The sequence below is a fragment of the Ordospora pajunii genome, assembly GCF_021821965.1.
Source record: "Ordospora pajunii strain FI-F-10 chromosome Unknown Cg_10, whole genome shotgun sequence".
Classification (NCBI taxonomy): Eukaryota; Fungi; Microsporidia; family Ordosporidae; genus Ordospora; species Ordospora pajunii.
The window spans coordinates 16,037-32,634 of NW_026848132.1; the positions used below are offsets into that span (position 1 = coordinate 16,037).

General features: G+C 42.0%; 16 protein-coding genes across 16 annotated transcripts; 5 read left to right on the plus strand and 11 right to left on the minus strand.

Moving 5' to 3' along the window:
• Positions 1-40: 40 nt before the first annotated feature.
• HK407_10g15680 (la domain-containing protein) lies at positions 41-940 on the plus strand (the record flags this gene model as incomplete). The annotated part of the gene is made up of 1 exon (XM_060421524.1): positions 41-940. The coding sequence occupies one exon, from the start codon at positions 41-43 to the stop codon at positions 938-940; it is 900 nt and encodes a 299-aa protein (XP_060276259.1).
• Positions 941-996: 56 nt separating this feature from the next.
• HK407_10g15690 (putative peptidase domain-containing protein) lies at positions 997-1,446 on the plus strand (the record flags this gene model as incomplete). Its single annotated transcript, XM_060421525.1, has 1 exon — positions 997-1,446. One exon carries the CDS (start codon positions 997-999, stop codon positions 1,444-1,446), a length of 450 nt encoding a protein of 149 aa, XP_060276260.1.
• Positions 1,447-1,450: 4 nt separating this feature from the next.
• On the minus strand, positions 1,451-2,599 carry HK407_10g15700 (uncharacterized protein; the record flags this gene model as incomplete). Its single annotated transcript, XM_060421526.1, has 1 exon — positions 1,451-2,599. The coding sequence occupies one exon, from the start codon at positions 2,597-2,599 to the stop codon at positions 1,451-1,453; it is 1,149 nt and encodes a 382-aa protein (XP_060276261.1).
• Positions 2,600-2,643: 44 nt separating this feature from the next.
• On the minus strand, positions 2,644-3,288 carry HK407_10g15710 (putative integral membrane zinc-ribbon metal-binding protein; the record flags this gene model as incomplete). The annotated part of the gene is made up of 1 exon (XM_060421527.1): positions 2,644-3,288. The coding sequence occupies one exon, from the start codon at positions 3,286-3,288 to the stop codon at positions 2,644-2,646; it is 645 nt and encodes a 214-aa protein (XP_060276262.1).
• Positions 3,289-3,336: 48 nt separating this feature from the next.
• HK407_10g15720 (proteasome) lies at positions 3,337-4,020 on the minus strand (the record flags this gene model as incomplete). The annotated part of the gene is made up of 1 exon (XM_060421528.1): positions 3,337-4,020. One exon carries the CDS (start codon positions 4,018-4,020, stop codon positions 3,337-3,339), a length of 684 nt encoding a protein of 227 aa, XP_060276263.1.
• Positions 4,021-4,088: 68 nt separating this feature from the next.
• On the plus strand, positions 4,089-5,210 carry HK407_10g15730 (uncharacterized protein; the record flags this gene model as incomplete). The annotated part of the gene is made up of 1 exon (XM_060421529.1): positions 4,089-5,210. The coding sequence occupies one exon, from the start codon at positions 4,089-4,091 to the stop codon at positions 5,208-5,210; it is 1,122 nt and encodes a 373-aa protein (XP_060276264.1).
• A 122-nt stretch (positions 5,211-5,332) lies between these two features.
• On the minus strand, positions 5,333-6,322 carry HK407_10g15740 (ZIP zinc transporter; the record flags this gene model as incomplete). Its single annotated transcript, XM_060421530.1, has 1 exon — positions 5,333-6,322. One exon carries the CDS (start codon positions 6,320-6,322, stop codon positions 5,333-5,335), a length of 990 nt encoding a protein of 329 aa, XP_060276265.1.
• A 26-nt stretch (positions 6,323-6,348) lies between these two features.
• On the minus strand, positions 6,349-6,708 carry HK407_10g15750 (uncharacterized protein; the record flags this gene model as incomplete). The annotated part of the gene is made up of 1 exon (XM_060421531.1): positions 6,349-6,708. One exon carries the CDS (start codon positions 6,706-6,708, stop codon positions 6,349-6,351), a length of 360 nt encoding a protein of 119 aa, XP_060276266.1.
• A 157-nt stretch (positions 6,709-6,865) lies between these two features.
• HK407_10g15760 (XRN5'-3' exonuclease) lies at positions 6,866-8,836 on the plus strand (the record flags this gene model as incomplete). The annotated part of the gene is made up of 1 exon (XM_060421532.1): positions 6,866-8,836. One exon carries the CDS (start codon positions 6,866-6,868, stop codon positions 8,834-8,836), a length of 1,971 nt encoding a protein of 656 aa, XP_060276267.1.
• Positions 8,837-8,843: 7 nt separating this feature from the next.
• On the minus strand, positions 8,844-10,130 carry HK407_10g15770 (DNA polymerase delta; the record flags this gene model as incomplete). The annotated part of the gene is made up of 1 exon (XM_060421533.1): positions 8,844-10,130. One exon carries the CDS (start codon positions 10,128-10,130, stop codon positions 8,844-8,846), a length of 1,287 nt encoding a protein of 428 aa, XP_060276268.1.
• A 57-nt stretch (positions 10,131-10,187) lies between these two features.
• On the minus strand, positions 10,188-11,051 carry HK407_10g15780 (uncharacterized protein; the record flags this gene model as incomplete). The annotated part of the gene is made up of 1 exon (XM_060421534.1): positions 10,188-11,051. One exon carries the CDS (start codon positions 11,049-11,051, stop codon positions 10,188-10,190), a length of 864 nt encoding a protein of 287 aa, XP_060276269.1.
• Positions 11,052-11,104: 53 nt separating this feature from the next.
• HK407_10g15790 (putative 3'5'-cyclic nucleotide phosphodiesterase) lies at positions 11,105-12,124 on the minus strand (the record flags this gene model as incomplete). Its single annotated transcript, XM_060421535.1, has 1 exon — positions 11,105-12,124. One exon carries the CDS (start codon positions 12,122-12,124, stop codon positions 11,105-11,107), a length of 1,020 nt encoding a protein of 339 aa, XP_060276270.1.
• A 191-nt stretch (positions 12,125-12,315) lies between these two features.
• Positions 12,316-12,885, minus strand: HK407_10g15800 (uncharacterized protein; the record flags this gene model as incomplete). The annotated part of the gene is made up of 1 exon (XM_060421536.1): positions 12,316-12,885. The coding sequence occupies one exon, from the start codon at positions 12,883-12,885 to the stop codon at positions 12,316-12,318; it is 570 nt and encodes a 189-aa protein (XP_060276271.1).
• A 49-nt stretch (positions 12,886-12,934) lies between these two features.
• On the plus strand, positions 12,935-14,917 carry HK407_10g15810 (putative elongation factor Tu; the record flags this gene model as incomplete). Its single annotated transcript, XM_060421537.1, has 1 exon — positions 12,935-14,917. One exon carries the CDS (start codon positions 12,935-12,937, stop codon positions 14,915-14,917), a length of 1,983 nt encoding a protein of 660 aa, XP_060276272.1.
• A 107-nt stretch (positions 14,918-15,024) lies between these two features.
• HK407_10g15820 (septin) lies at positions 15,025-15,828 on the minus strand (the record flags this gene model as incomplete). Its single annotated transcript, XM_060421538.1, has 1 exon — positions 15,025-15,828. The coding sequence occupies one exon, from the start codon at positions 15,826-15,828 to the stop codon at positions 15,025-15,027; it is 804 nt and encodes a 267-aa protein (XP_060276273.1).
• Positions 15,829-15,913: 85 nt separating this feature from the next.
• HK407_10g15830 (uncharacterized protein) lies at positions 15,914-16,534 on the minus strand (the record flags this gene model as incomplete). Its single annotated transcript, XM_060421539.1, has 1 exon — positions 15,914-16,534. One exon carries the CDS (start codon positions 16,532-16,534, stop codon positions 15,914-15,916), a length of 621 nt encoding a protein of 206 aa, XP_060276274.1.
• Positions 16,535-16,598: the final 64 nt, after the last annotated feature.

Here is a 16,598-nt window from a genome sequence, read left to right on the forward strand (position 1 = left end):
CTATGGATGAAAATTTTATGGCTGCTGAATACCCATTGAGATGGACAGCAGACTTGAGAAGATTAAAGCACAGGTTGAGTTTTACTTTAGCGATGCGAATTTCAGGGTGGACAAGTTTCTTAGGGAGCAGGCGATGGCGAGCGAAGGATACGTGAGCATTGCGACGATAGCGTCGTTTAACAGGCTGAGGAATTTGAATGCCACGGTTGAGGAGATCAAGCAGTCGCTGGAGGGAAGCAATGTTGTTGAGCTGAAGGACGACAAGGTAAAGAAGATTGAGACGGAGGAGTATTTGTCGTATGTTGCTGATGGATGCATTGAAAAGAGGGTTGTCTATGCTGAGGGGTTTGATAAGGAAAGCAGTCTTGAAGATATTGAGCAGATACTGAGTGAGCATGTGGAGCCTGCGCTTATAAGGATGAGGCGTGATAAGGAGAAGGTGTTTAATGGAAGCGTGTTTGTGGAGTTGAAGTCTGAGGCAGATGCAGAGAAGCTAGTTCGAGCCAAGATACTGGTTGGAGGCAAGGCAGAGAATGGAGATGATGAAGAGTGCGTGAAGAAGCAGAAGAGCGAGGAGAAGTATTTGAATATAATAAAGAAGGAGGATTATATGAAGGAGAAGGCAAGGATGACTGCAGAGAAGAAGGAACAGGTGGCAAGAGAGGCGCTTGAGAAAGACTTTGTGCCAAGGCTGTTTAAGTATGAATCAAGCGAGGAACTGGATGTGAAGGCGATAAGGAAGATCGTTAAGAACACAGCATTTATTGATGTGAATGAAAAGGTGATACGGATGAAGTATATTGAGGAATTCAAAGAGAAGAAGTTTGAGGAGGAGGGAAAGGAAGTGACGCTGATAAAGATGGATGAGGACAAGGCTCTTGAGTATTGCAAGAAGATCAAGATAGTGCCGAAGGAAGATAAGAAGCCGATCAAGAAATAAAGATATATTATCTAGCTGATTTGACACGTGTTTATTAGATTGTTTGCACAGCCCATATGGAGATAGAAGATAAGTGCAAGGTTGTCCTGAGAGTGTATCCACTTGGAGATTCAGAGCTGAATAAGTTTATAGCATCCTCTCTTGGAAAGCAGGAAGTGCATATATGGCATACATCAGTCGAGGTATTTGGCTCTGAGTATTACTTCCAGAGTGGAATCATGAAAGCAGTGCCTGGAAGCACAGTACATGGAATCCCGGTGGCCATGCATGACCTTGGTGTAACAAGCATCCCTGAGATTGTATTCGATGATTTCTTGTGCTCAATACAGGATGACTTTGCACCTCATAAATACCATTTGCTCAGGAACAATTGCAACGACTTTAGTAACATACTGGCAATGTATTTAGTTGAGAAAAGCATTCCTGACTATATTCTGGAACTTCAAAGAGCTGCATTGAAGTCTGAATGGATGTCTTCTGCTGTAGATATGTTCTTTGGAAAATAAACATTCATATTTCACCTTCTTCCTTTTCTTCCTGAGCAGATTCAAAATACATGTCGATGGCTCTTCTATCAATAGAATCAGGTTCAACTTTCCTTTCTCGCCCTTGCATATATCCGCCTACCCTGTGCTCCAAGCCATTCATGAACTCAAAGTATATTTCCTTTATGTCTTCATTCCCGCCAAGAAGCCCCTGGAACGGCTTGGAGTCTTTGAATACATGGAATGAATTCTTGAACTTCATCCTGTAGTGTATTTTCCCTTTTCTATATAAATCCTCGAGCATACTTACAAACGGTTCTTTCCAGCTCTTTGCATTGCATATCACTTCGTTCCTTGTATTTTCAATGCTTATCATAAACTTCTTTTGCAATGCCTTGAAGTATTTAATGAATGCAAGCAAGACATCCTTTCTATCAAACCTCTTTACTTCATTCAATGCAAGCACCTCAACTATTGATGTGCTCAGATCAACTCCGTGTTTATGGAAGATCTGTTCAAGTTCTACTCTGACTGTTCCTCCCTCGTTATTCTCAATGTACTCCTCATAACACGCAAACTTGTCTTCGATGATTATGTAGTAAGGATGCTTCGAAAGCAAGTTGTTGAATGCAAAAAAATCTGGTGCAGACACCCTCATTTTGCATATCTCGTTCACATAGTACCTTTGCATCTTATGCCTATCCTCCACTTCTCTTGCGTCTTTATCTGCCAAACACCTTCTTAACAGCTCGTTTCTGTTACGTATATCAATTGCTCTGAAAATCGGCTCAGTGGACAGCTTATACAATCCATCCTTCATCCCTGATATCTTGTATTGCTCAACCAGCCTACCAACAAGGTACTGCGATACTTCTCCATCTGTTATCTTCATGCATGCTCCAATTCCACTCAACACCGTCTTCTTTGGGATGGTAGTATTCTTGGGCTCTAGCCATCTACTTTCCTTAGTGACTGTGTTGTAATAAAACAACTTACCTTTTGCACTTCTGTATTCCATCCATGGATTCTCCGAAAAGTCCTCATCAGACCCCTTCAGAACATCAGGCTTTGCAAAGCTAGATGCTCGTGTCTTTTTGTTGTAGTAATACTCCCTTCCTTGGCCATCACAAAGCACCTCATAGTCACTTTTTGTGGCTTCACTCACACTTTTCATTCACAGGGTGTCCATCTAGATTGCCCAAATAAAACATACATCCTTTATTTACCATTGATATTCTTCACATCCGCACTTTTTGATGCACTTCTGATATTCAACTCGTTGCAGTTGTAGCAATAGAATTCATTCAGGTCATACTCACTTGGATGCACAAGCCCATTGTGATACCTGCACTTCTTGCATATCAATGCATACATCGTTCCAGGATCGTCTCCCAGAACAATATCGGCCACACTGTCTATCATCCGCTTCTTCCTCTGCTTAACACCTTCAAAATAGCTTCTACGCTCAGACTCACTCTCATATTTGTCAATCAGCCTCTTCGTTGCCTCAAAAGACTTATCGTTCTTCAGCATGTCAATCTTTTCCTTTTGTGCATCCCTCATCTCTTCAAGCTCTGCTTCAATTCTCATCGCCCTCATCCTGTACAAACACTTTGCAAAGTATGACACAGAATAACACATAAACCCGCTTCCCACAGCAACAAGTAGCAAGCTCTGCTCCTCAGCATACGAGTATAAAACACATGTTGCAACAACCGCAATCGATACAACGCCACTCCTCATCATGAGGCGCCCTTGTGAAATCCTAATCCCCTTCAGCTTCTTCTCCTTCCTTGATATTTGCTCCTCGAGCTTCATAAGGCTCTGTCTAAGCGGATCGCTTCTTGAGAACACCGTCCCCATCTCAAAGGGCTTCCTCAAAAACACTTTCTCACTTATCACAAACTAAATTTAATACTCATCGACAAAATCAAACACCTCCTCTCTCTTCACCCTCACAGAGTCAAGTGGATACACCAACCGATCTTCATTCTCAGACCTGCACACCGTCTTGTAGTTCCTTAAAAACTCTACTCCGCCCTCCTCAATCACACATACATCAATATTAGATCCTGAGTACAAATCGTTCAGCACTCCAGCCTCAACTGCATCGCATGCAAGCTTGATCGCATCCTCCTTGCACAGATCCGTATATCTGCTTTCAAGCACAGATATGGCTGCCAGCGATCCAGATCCAAGCGAAGTAAACAAAACAGAATTCGACGACCCATGCGGCTGAATGTCATGCAGATGGCATCCCTCATCGTCAACCCCCCCAACAATCAGCGCTGCACCTATTCCTCCTCGGTACTGATGTAGGTAGTGTGTGCATACCTTCACAAGATGAGAAACAAAAGGCAGTCTGTAAAACTTGTTCTCAAACAGCTTTAACCTCTTCGACACCATCCTTGTTACTCTATCTGCGTCTGCCGCAACCCCTGCGCCACAGCACATGATTCTGTCTGTTATCTTGTGGATCTTGAAGCAATTCTTGTCAGAAACAACAGGCCCTTGTGTAGATCTTGTGTCTGCAGCAAGAATAACCCCTGTCTTGTACTTCAGTCCCACGATTGTTGTCCCTGTCTTTGTTATCATTGGGGCTCCTAAAAAGGCTTATTAATTGGCCATGTTTATAAAATAAAAGTTTAACGTTCCCAGAATATATGGAAGCGGAATTCGAGAACAAATTAAATAGCACAAATATAATTGACAAGGCTAGTGGAATTATAATGATTATTTGCGCTTTGAGTATATGGATAGCGATTTTTGGTGTTTGCTTACTACTTATAGTTGTTGTTATATTTAAGCAATTTGAATATTATATTATTATATTTCAAACTAGAGCTGTAAATCTACTCTATTCATTCTTAGATTTGACGAAAATTTATCCGAAAAAGTCACAAAGCCTATTATTATTTGAAATACTAATAGGTGTTTATAAATGCAATCCACATTATGATGATAAAAATCAAACCTTTACGTATGACATTTATGATAACAAGTCTAACAAGATTACAAATTATATCCCTATGGAGGATTTTAGTGTAATATCTGGACAAGGATCGGATATATGCATGCTTGGAGAAAATCATCTTAAGGAGAATGGAAAATTGATAGTGTTTTTTCCAGGAAACGCGTATCATCTTATAGCGGTCTTGGAAATAATAAAAAAATATTTCGAAAGATATAAATCCGATAAAGTATGTGTGGCAGCGATGATATATAGAGGTATGAATGAGAGTTTGACACCATCAGAGAAAAACTTGAAAAATGATATTCAAAATTTTAAAAGAATTATCAAAGAAACCAATCCAAATACAAAATTTATCATATATGGATTCTCCATAGGATGTGCGCCAGCAATACATTTGGCGTCCATAATTGAAAATCCGCAGAATAATTATCATACATTGATAATACAGAATCCATTCAGGAATTTGGGCGCTGCAGTCGAAGGAATAGTGGAACAAATTATTCCGATTCCTAGATTAATAATCGATCTTTTCATAAGTGATGAATGGGACAATGAAAATAAGTTATTACTTGTTAATGATGAAACCAAAATTTATTTGTTTATTTCCGAAGATGATAACGTAATCAAGCCCAAAACGAATCAGTTAGTACTTAACAATCTATTGAGCGAGAAACGAACTTTATTCATTAATTTTATGCCAAAAATTGTGAAAACACCTAGAACTCTTTCTCGTGATTGTTCACGACATAATATTGATATGAGTACTGATATTAACGAAATTATTAATGCTAGTATCCGCCATAATAAATAACGAAGATTTCAAAGAAAAAATCATTAACGTCTCCGATACGGAATCACAGCATAATCATTAAATAGTTAGTACTCGTAATAAATTCATTCAATGTAGTAGCACACAATATCTTTGGCAGTGCATCAGTGAGAGTGCGAATGATAAATCATCATGGAACTCAATAAATATCCTGAAAGAAGCACAAGCAATGCATGCACCCGATTCACTTTCGGATGATTGAACATCGGCGGTATCATCTCTATAGACACCATAAACATTATACTCCCAAGTGCAAGCCCTCGGAACACACTCTTGATTATTGGCTGGTTCAGATACCCAGGTGCTGACCCAAGCATAATTCCAATCGGTGTAAGTGCTGAGTAGAACACTGCAAGCATTAGCCCACTGAAAAACCCCATTCCAGAAGTAAACAGCGGGACGCCAAGTGCAAAAGACTCAAGCATCTTGTGAAACAACAGTCCTATTTCAAGCGACCCAATTCTTTCAATCGAGTTGAATGCCAAACCCTCAAAAAACGAATGAATCGAAATCCCCAGAATAAAAATAAACACCTGTGCCTTCGATGATGCGTTCTTTATGGCATTTGTATCGCAACAGCCCATATTTTCCGACTGTGCCTTTTTTTCTTCCCTTTTCAATGATTCCTCACATTTCATTTCTTCCGCAGTCTTGTTTGCATCTTCAGAACGGTCATGCTCATGCTCAACTCCATGGCATTGATGCGAGTGTGCAATTTCACTGCCTTCGCAATGGTCATGCTTCAAAACAATTGAATCAATTGCCAGCAGAAGTATGAATGACAGTCCTGCTGTAAAGAATGCAAAAATGCTTTGGTTGTCATCATGGCCATGTGTATGCTCATGCCCAATATCGGTATCCGGGCTGGTGCTACCTTCACCGTGATCATGATGCTCCTTGGGCCCATCACAGCTCGATGCCATATGAGGGCTCAGTTCAAGCAGTTGAACGCCAAGCATAAATCCTGCTGTTAAAAGCGTCAAAAACGGAAACACCTTCTTAAACGACCCAGAAGATATCGCTCTTGGTGATATACATATTACCAACGAAATCAAGAACACAATGCTTGCAAACACCATGGAATTAATATTCATTTTCAGGGGCTGACAAAATAGTTTGTTTATTGCTCTGCACATCGATCTCCTTTATGCATTCCGATCTCAGAAAGAATGACTGCTTCATCCCTAATACACTCAAGCATGATTCTATAGATATTTTCGACAGCAGGCACATTCGCAGACATTACTGCAACAGCGATACGTTCGTATATCTTGCATGTGCTTATTCCCAGTGCATTTGCATATCCAATGAATGCCTGTAGCAACTCTATATCCTCTCCAAACACATCAATCGAAAGATTGTATCCTATATTCTTCATCTCAAAGTGCCTTTCTCTCATCTCAAACTTTTCTATGGCTTCTTTGTATCTGCTATACTCTCTTTCTATAAGAACCATTTCCTCTGCTTCGCTTTCTGTCATTGCTCTCCAGTCAGGGACAATTGCATTTTTCATTCTACCACACAATGTGCATCCATACAGATGCAATCTACCGCTAATAGCCTGCAGTTGTGCATGGTATACATCTGCATGAATGCCCATGGATCTAACATAAAATTAAAAAATAATCACGCATTACATGGGTGTTCCCTCACTGTTCAGATGGCTTCAGCTTTCACATAGAGAAACCATACACAACATATCTGAAAGGCCCTCTGTTGACTGCCTGTACCTCGACTTCAATGCAATAATACATACCTGCATCAAGCCAGGAATAGGTTCATATGATGAAATAGAAAAGGATCTGCATGGCACTGTTGGTGACTTTATCGACCACATCCTGAGCAAGGTGAAGCCAAAGAAACTGCTGTACATAGCAATAGACGGGGTTGCGCCAAGGGCCAAACTGTCTCATCAAAGAGCTCGCAGATATAAGTCTGCACTTGGGAAGAAAGATGGGGGAGTTGTAATACCAGCAATCAAGGCAAACCTGATCCCATCAGCCATGAAAAAAGTCAAAAATGGCGACATTGCTGACGAGGAGTTTACCGGCGAAAGCTCATTGTACGACAAGTTTGTTGCAGAGGAGCTTTCCGATGAGTCTTCTGAAGCCGGGATATTTGATCTGAATTGTATTACACCAGGAACAGAGTTTATGGAGCGGCTGCACAATGTTTTGATTGCATACATCCAGCATAAGCTGAGCAGTGACACAGCATCGCAGAATATTAACATTATATATTCAAGCTATCTAGTTCCTGGAGAAGGAGAACAAAAAATAATGAGTTTCATAAGAGGCCAGGGCGTCGACTCAAGGGGGAATGTGCATATGATATACTCTCCAGATGGAGATTTGATTTTTCTTGGGCTGTCGCTGTCTAACAACAAGGTGCTGATCATGAGAGACTACTTCAGCTCAAGCAAGGAACGAAGCAAAAGAATGTGTAGTAGATGTGGAAGAACAGGGCACAACGATGACGAGTGTGGAGTGTTTACACACTACAATTTTGTATATGTAAACATACTTGAGCTCAGAATCAGAATAACCAAAGAATTCAAAAGGCAAATAGGCCATCGGTTTGATGAGGAACGAATGCTGAACGATTGGATATTCCTGTGCTTCTTGCTTGGAAACGATTTTGTGCCGTCGCTTCCATGCCTTGAAATACGGTTCCATTCGATAGAAACACTCTCTGAGGTTCTTGTGAAAAACTTTGCTGAGACAAAGGCATACATAACCAGCAATGGGCCAATCAACTACCCAATCCTCAGGAACTTCTACTGCATTCTTTCCAAGCGAGAAGATGATCTGTACTACCGGAAATCCCAGTCACTCGACAAGTTCCGTGAGGAAATAAAAATAGTACCGGATGTTCCATACGAAAAGATCCCAATACATACAAAGGCAGGGAAGATTCAATACTACTCATCAAAGCTGAATGCACATACTGAGGCAGATATACGAAACGTGTGCTATGAGTACATCAAAGGGCTTACTTGGATATACTCATACTACATCTTTGGATACACTGGATGGGATTGGTACTACCCGTATCACTTTGCACCTCTTGCGACAGATCTGGCAAAGGTGTTTGTTGAAGATATTAGCATTACACCAGGAATTCCTCTCAGACCTATTGAGCAGCTGTTGGTTGTTTTGCCTCCGATGAGCAAAGACATGGTTCCCAGCAACCTACAGTTTGTGTTCGAGAAGTACAAGGAGCATTATCCAAGCGATGTCAAGACAGACATGTTTGACAAGGTCCATGCGTGGCAAGAGATCGTGATGCTGCCATTCGTCGACTTTACAAGCATTCTTTCAGAAAACTCATTGGCATTCAACACACTTTCATACGAAGACCTGTCGAGAAACCTCAGAGGTTCTGATCTGATTTTTTTGAAGGAAGGGAAAGCCGTTGATGCAATCATTGGCATGTACATGGGGCTAAAGCCAAGCTGCATTGTGAATAGCCGCGGATACTCAGGCAGCGTCACTCCATACGCATTCGCAAGCTTCCCCGGCGATCATCTGCAATACAATGGAAAGTCTTTTGTTAATAAGGCTGTTGTTAGCTCAATCGAACCAAAGCATTCGAAATCTAGGAATTAAATATTATTTAATCAAACTCTTCTTGATCAAACCGTATTGTTTCTAATGTTCCATCTTCGGTGCTCAGAACCACAACCTCGTGCTGATTACTGAACCGAGGTATTGTAAAAAACAGCGATCCTTCAGAATCGGATCTTCTACTGGCAAACCCAGGCGCATCGCCACAACAAACATACTCCATCCTATTCGTAATTACAAAAGGATCCTGCTCACAAAACGGAGCACATGCCAGGGTATCAGGTGCAGTAGGACAGATATGCCCTGCCTTCATAAGAACCTCCATTGCATGTATGGTGTTCAATGTATGCTGTGCATCCAAGTCTTGCTTTTCATTGCGTACCACACGCTTCAGCTCACTCTCATTCACATGCATCTTGTACTCAAACCCTTCTCCTTGTATACTTCCAATATTTCGAGGCATGTATTTCAGTAGATCATCAATAATAAACTGTGTAATCACCAGTCCTTCTTTTCCGTTCATATCCACCCTGCATGGATTCGATAGGCATTCTACTGCCGCATCAATTAGCTTTGGATGGACAGGCACCAACGGCAGGACTCTCGCTCCAAAGTCTCCCTTGTTTGGAATCAAACGAACATTTGCGCCAGTATACCTCACAACATCTCCAAGACTCGCCAGCATATTCTTACTGACCTCGCTCCTGCTTTCAAAAAAGTTTCCTATCAAAAAATACTCTTTCACTCCGCCCCGCCGCAGGTAATCAATTATCACCTTCATCCTTGCTACACAGCTATCAGCATCCACTAGAACTCCACTTGCAAAGCAGATTCTTCCATTTACTGCATTCTTCTCAGGCACATCAGGAATTCTTCTTGGGCTCGAAAAAGGAAGCACAAGGTCGTCTGCAATAAAAGTTCCTGTTTCTGATTGCCTCCCCACCACTCCAACACACATCCCTGTGCTTACAACAAAATGCCTCCTATAAATCTCTCCGGAATCTCGTAGCTCAAGCTCAATCCTGCCGCTTCCGTCCTCAAGAAAATACCTTACATCCCTCGAATAGTACGTAAACCTCCCCACCTTCTCAACATCCTTGCTCCGTCTTCCAACCATGTCAAAAATACTACTCTTCAGATCACTAGATATATACAGCGTTCCAATCACCACACACTCACCTCCATTCAATCCTTCCACCTCTAAAATACTGTTCAGCACTCTTGTCCTTCCCTGCTCCACACTAGACTTTGCTATGCCCGTCCGTAGCTCATTAATCCTTGCATCATATATCCTGTTGAACTGGCTCTCGTAACTCACTGTCATTTCCATGGCCATGCTCAACTGCGCTTTTTATCCCACTCAAAATCTCCACATCCTGCAGCTCAACGCCATTCATCTTTCAAAGTGGATATATAGCTCATCCACACTCTCATATACCTCGCTCAGCACAGGCACATCAAACGGGAAAAAATACAAACAGTCATAATCATAGCTGCAAAACACCTTGCACTCGTATCCATACATCTCACAAAACATCCTTACTACATTCTTGTTCATGCATGCAACCACACCCAACGAAAACATCCATTCTATCTCATCTCTCGCATCACACACAATCTTCCTCATAAAGCATGACATGTACAAGAGGCACTGACATGCCAATACCACTTGGATGCTCTTCGTCCTCTTCAATCCCTTTACATACCTCACATACTCATCAACAACACCTCTCTTAACCTCCTCATCAAACTTGCATCTTACTACAAGCGACGATAAATACGGAAGAAAAACAGTCGGGTTTTCATCCACCATCTCAAACAAAAACTTAAAAACACTCAAAGGCTTAACACTACACACTCTAAACAAAAGAAACTGCACATTCAATGTCTTCGACACAAGCGGCTTCCTAAACGCATCCAGTACATCTTCGGTCCCAAACTCACAGATCACCCTGTCAAGACGCCCATAAGCAAATAGAAACACCCTAACCGCTTCCCTTAGCTTTGCATGCTCTCCCTCTATGGGCGTATCATACTCAGACACAACCTCGTCCCATTCATCTTGCTCCAGAATCCCGTGCATCACACTGATATATGCGTCCAGTCGCGTCAACTCTTTCACAAGACTCAAAAGCGCAGGTCTTGCAAGCAGTCTGTCTCTTACGCATGCCACCATTCGGTCAACTGCAGCCAAGTCAATCGGGCCTCTCTTCAATCCTTCTAGAAACTCCAGTCTTTCCCTATACGTTAGTGCCATGGGCATTAAAAAAACATCGGTTTTCTTCACGCAATAACATCACACTTGCTTTATTAATATTCGCCAGCATCACTGTAACATTTCCGCTCCCTCTTCAGCTCATCATAGTATTTCATATGCCGCTCCAGGTTCTGCCTTGCTCGGTAGTACAGCATCCTAAACTCTTCAAACACCATCGAAAACGAATCAATCAGAGGGATCGATATCCTCTCCAGCAGCCTTATGTCCTCGTGTATCTCTCTCAATCCTCTTGCATATCCCTCCACATCCCACACCTCAGACCAAAATAACTCCGAATTCTTGTTAAAAATTTCATACTCCTTGTAGCATGCACTCAGGTCTGCCAGCTTCATCATCATCTTAAGCTCTATCTCTCCCACCTCTCTGCTCTTCGCATTCCTGGCCCTTCCCTCTTCGCCATCGACAATATACTTCAAGTCAAACTCATCTATCACTTCCTTATTCATTCTCAGGTCAGTTGCAAATATCAGCCTTCGTATAAGCCCAATGCACTCATCAGCATCTGCTCCCTCCATCCCTCCAAACAGCTCTTCCCTGTACTGATCAACCACCTTATGACTAATTGACGCATGGATCTCCTCAAAAGACATCGCCTCTTTCTTGCATCCATACATATCGCAAACCGTTCCAAGCTCTTTCCTGCTCGGCTCTCCAGGATGCCCAATATCATGTAGACACAAAGATATCATAAAGCAAACCCTTTGCCATATGCATGTTCCATCTCGCTTCTCAATCTCCCTCAGCACAAACCCTCCAAAGCACAGTGTATTGGCTAGGTGATCAAGGTTGTGATACATCTGTGGCAGCGAGTATAATAATGCAGACGCAAAAAACTCATCGAGCATCGCCTCTTCATTCTCAATACGCCGGTCACTCATTATCATCTCCCTTCCAAGCATTATCCCAGCACTTAACGTTACCTTTTCTGCGTGAAACAAATAATGTGAAAACTTATTAGCTGCATCATCCTTGTCCATCTGCTGCTCGAATGCCCCAGCTCCATTCATAACCATCTCGCACACACTTGCTACTCCTTCATCTATCATATACATTGCAAAACACTCTCCAGGGCTTTTGCGCCTTTCATTTCTTTGACTTCCGTTATTACTGCACTTCCTTTATTATAGAAGCACTTAATCTATCCTATGCATAGCATGCATCTGGTGCAGATAGCCGTTACAAATGCACCTCTTCCATATATAATGTCATCACTGAAAATCAACAGATTCCTGCACACATTTGCTTATACAGTAGAAAAGCTGAAGTTCTTGTGCTCATTCATAACAACCGACATTCCAAACATGCTTTTGAAAACCTGGACTGCAATAATGTAATCTGGGGCCTCGAGATCAACCTTAAGGCAAATATTCTTCGTTATCACATCAAAAACCCTTTTCTTCACTCCTGCACTGCACATTCTCTCCTCATACACAATCTTATAGCTTTTCCCATGCTCTAGTCCCTGTATTCCCTCAGCAATCCTTGCATCGTCGATCGGGAAAATCCTCTCGAGTGGAATCACCCGATGTACATACTCAAATGCTGCATTCGCTTCTCTAAGCTTGTTAAATAGCGACACAGAGGATTCGTGGCTTTTATTCTCAATAACAAGAATGCACCTGTGCTCCATCAGTTTGGCAAATTTCGAGTGGTTCTTGTACTCGTCTATTTCATCCTTTAACTGCTCTTCAAGACTACACACCCGCTGCCTCTTTACAGACGGCTCTACAAATGCTTGCAGCTTGCTTGTGATTTCCCTAAGTCCTTTCTGCTCTTTACTCTGACGGCACGATACAAAAAATCCTTTCTTCATGGGCTTGCCATCTCCACATACGTATCTCTTGCATGTACTCCCTGCAATCATGAGCAGGCTTGACTGGAAGGATGCCAGGATAGTCGACCAGACAGTTGAGATCCTTGGCCCAAAAGAAAGCCTGTATACAAAGACACCTGGGCCGATCAGTGCAGAAAGCAGAGACTTGTCGTATTTTCATGTTGTGTCGCAGAGCCAATCCAGAAAGACAGTGGCTGGGCTGTTTGGATACGGGTCTGCTGGAAAGACAACACTTATTAAGACACTTGGCATGGCATGCAACATTCGTGGAGCATCTGTGCATGCTCCTACAGAAACACTGTACGAAAGGGAAAGAGAGGCCACACTGCATGTGCATCCAATGGTTGCATTTTTATCAGGCAAGCACACTCCATCGCATGTTCTCACGCTTATCGACACTTCAGGCCATGCTGACATGATATTTCGGACCATTCAGATGATTGAGTGTGTTGATATTGCAATTGTACTGATTGATGTAACAGGGCATTTGTCGTTGTGCCATAGGGTTCTTCTCGATGCAATTAGGATGAGCGGGAAACCTTCTGTTGTGATTCTGAACAAGATTGATGCGATTGCGGATGATAATGTGAGTTCTGCAGAGAAAGTGACGAAGGCTTTTATGGATTTGATCTGTAATGCATTAGGATCAATACCATGCCTTATTGCATCACTCAAGAATGGTTGGATCAGAGTGATTGATGGCCCATTTGACAACATACTAGCGGATGGAATATCGAATGGCACTAAGAAGCATGCATGGAATGATGTAGCCGACGTGCTTGTGGGTATTATATCAAAATCAATGAGTAACTGTATAAAGCAAAAAGGTTTGACGAGCATATTGGGATTTACGTTGTTTGAGGATGTTGTTTTGTGTAGCTTGATTGCAGATGAAAAAGTGTGTGCTGGATCGTTACTGGATGTAAATGGGAAGGAGATGACGGTTGAGAACATTTATATTCCTGTGTGTGGGTGTTTAGTTGAGACTGATTGCATTGGAAGTGGAATAGGTGTTTTGATCAGATTTGATCAAGATGAAGTGTTGAGTACTTCGCACGCCAAAACTGGATATTCTGCCGAAAACATTGTGAAACTGATTGAATCAGAGCTGTGCAGGCTGAGTTTGCTTGATATGCTGAAGCCACTAAAAATGGCAGGATGCTTGGAAGGAGTTATCAAGGTAAAGGTATCTGCTGATGACCAAAGCTTGTTTGAAAGTGGAATAAAGAAGCTGAAAATAGTGTATTATGGACTGACATATCATACAGATGTTCTTGGAGGGCCTGGCGAGGCGTTTCTGGATGCTGTATTGCATGATCTAAGAGCTGTACTGGGGATCAGGTTTGAGGTTGTTGCTGTGTTCTGCGATTTGAAGGAAGCTATTGTGAATGAGTTCGAGATGGATGGTGAAAGTAATGCTGCATTCAAGATAAATGGATATGCGAATGGCAAAGCTGATTGTAATCAGTTTAAAGGAATTGAAATGCTTGTGAACATTGGGCCTGTGCTTGGTAAGCAGCTTAATAATTCATATGTAGAGGTGTTGCATAGAGATTATAATGAAAAGGCTTACTTGAGTACAGAGCATGCAAGCAAAGGGCTACTGAATGAAATACTTGATGTGGTTAAAAGCAGCACAAAGTTTCTAGAGCCAATGTGTCTGATGGAGATAGTATACATGGAAGATGCAAAGGAGTTAGTGTGTGAAATGATCTGTATGTCTAAAGGGCAAACCATGTATGAAAGCGTGGCTGCGCCAAGTGGAATGAGAAGCAGAATGTGCCTGCTTCCAATTGCAGAGTGTTTTGGATTTGAAAGCGATCTTAGGAATTATTCTTGTTGCTTAGCAGACTGCACAATGATCCCATTCTGCTGGAATGTCTTGGACGATGTAGCAAGGCTAAACATATACACCCAGTTTATGGATACAATCAATAGTATGCATAAAGAGCAATGCACTGGCTGTGCATCATGCGCTACAAACTCAACTGTTGCTAATCATGCGCTATAAAGCGTATTAGCAAAGAAGCAAAATATCATGATATAAAGCCAGGATTGCAAACAATAAAATATTAAGAAGGCAAACTCATCAAAAATCTTTACTTAACACCACAACAGCTATTTTCTAATTCCACTCTCAAGCACAGTAGCCCTGTAGCTCTCATAGATTTCGCTTGCAGTGTAGTCTATCAACCCATTGATGTGCGTGCTAAGTAGCAACTCCCTGAGCGCAGCAACATCACAATGCGACGAGTTATCTATGTTTATATCTCCCCACTTGCAGCTCTTTACTCTGAGCTCCGGGCTTGCCTTGTTTGCTGATATGATGAGGAACGGAACCAGCCTGTTCAGATTGTTCGCAACTGATGGTGTAGCACATAGGTCTGGATCGTCCAGATCAAACATTTCAATGCCATAATACTTCATTTGCTCAGTCACCCTCTCCTTCATCTCGGCTCTTTCAAGAACACTTAGCCCATCCGCCTTACTGATCACAGGAATGATATTCACAAGCCCAGAAACCTTTTTCAAAAACATTATGTCCTTGTCCTTCAATCCTGAAGACGTCGATGGAACGAAGTAAAGCATGCAATGCACCCTTGTGTCTTCATACTTTGGATTCCTCCGGATCTTGGATTCCTCCGCAATAAACATGTCAAGCTGTGCCTTGATAAAGTCACATATGGTTTCCTGAAGCCCAGAGTCATCGAGCGTCTCTCCAAATCCTGGCATGTCTATCAGAGTCATCCTCTGAGAAACCCCTTCGCAGTCAAGATTCAGCATGTACAAGTCAATCTCCTCCTGTTTCTTTGATGAAATTATTTGCTTTCCAATCAGAGTGTTGAAGAACGACGACCTTCCAGACCCCTTCTCTCCCACTGCCATCAGTGTGAATCTCCTGTTCTGTTTCTTTACAATCATCTTGTTTGTTTATCTGCAAGAATATATTTATACTTCATCATAATATACGCTCAGAGCCCTACTCATACACATCAGCATACTTATTCTACGCATGAAATACAGATCTAAAATGTACATTCAGCAGGCCACATGCATCAATTGCTTCCTTTGTGTTCATTTTGAATTCCTTGCATGATGCTGTTCCATGCAGTGCCAGATATACAACCTCTTCTGAGTTTATTAGGCATGCAATCGTTAAAACAAGGTGCTGGTGCCCTTCTTCTATAGACGACAGGTCAATACAGCCCTCTGCAATCGTGCATGAATAGCACAGATCAATTATTGGAAACCCAAAGTATGACAGAAATAGCGTAATGCAGTTAACCATTGCAGAAAGCAACGACCCGCCTTCTTCTCGTACAACAACTCTGAGTCCAAGCCCAGAATCAAGCAAGACAATCCGACTGAATATATCAACAAGAATATTCTCGTACTCCTGTACCTTCTTCTCAGTCACAGCCTCTTGCCTTGAAACACACAGGAACTCAACCACAACATTCAGCTTTTTTCCTTCCTTTGCATTTCCACACTCCACAGACACCTGGGTGTTTCCTTGCCGTAGCTCCATCCTACCAGAGTCCTCAAATACGCTCTTGACTACTTCTATTCTTCGAAACTCCCTCTGCTTTCTTCCATCGTCTCTGAACCCTTCCTCTGAAACGAGCATGGATTACAGTTCGATCTGCAATTTGTATTTGCATGCGCATGAATTACAGCTAAAAGAGCAATTA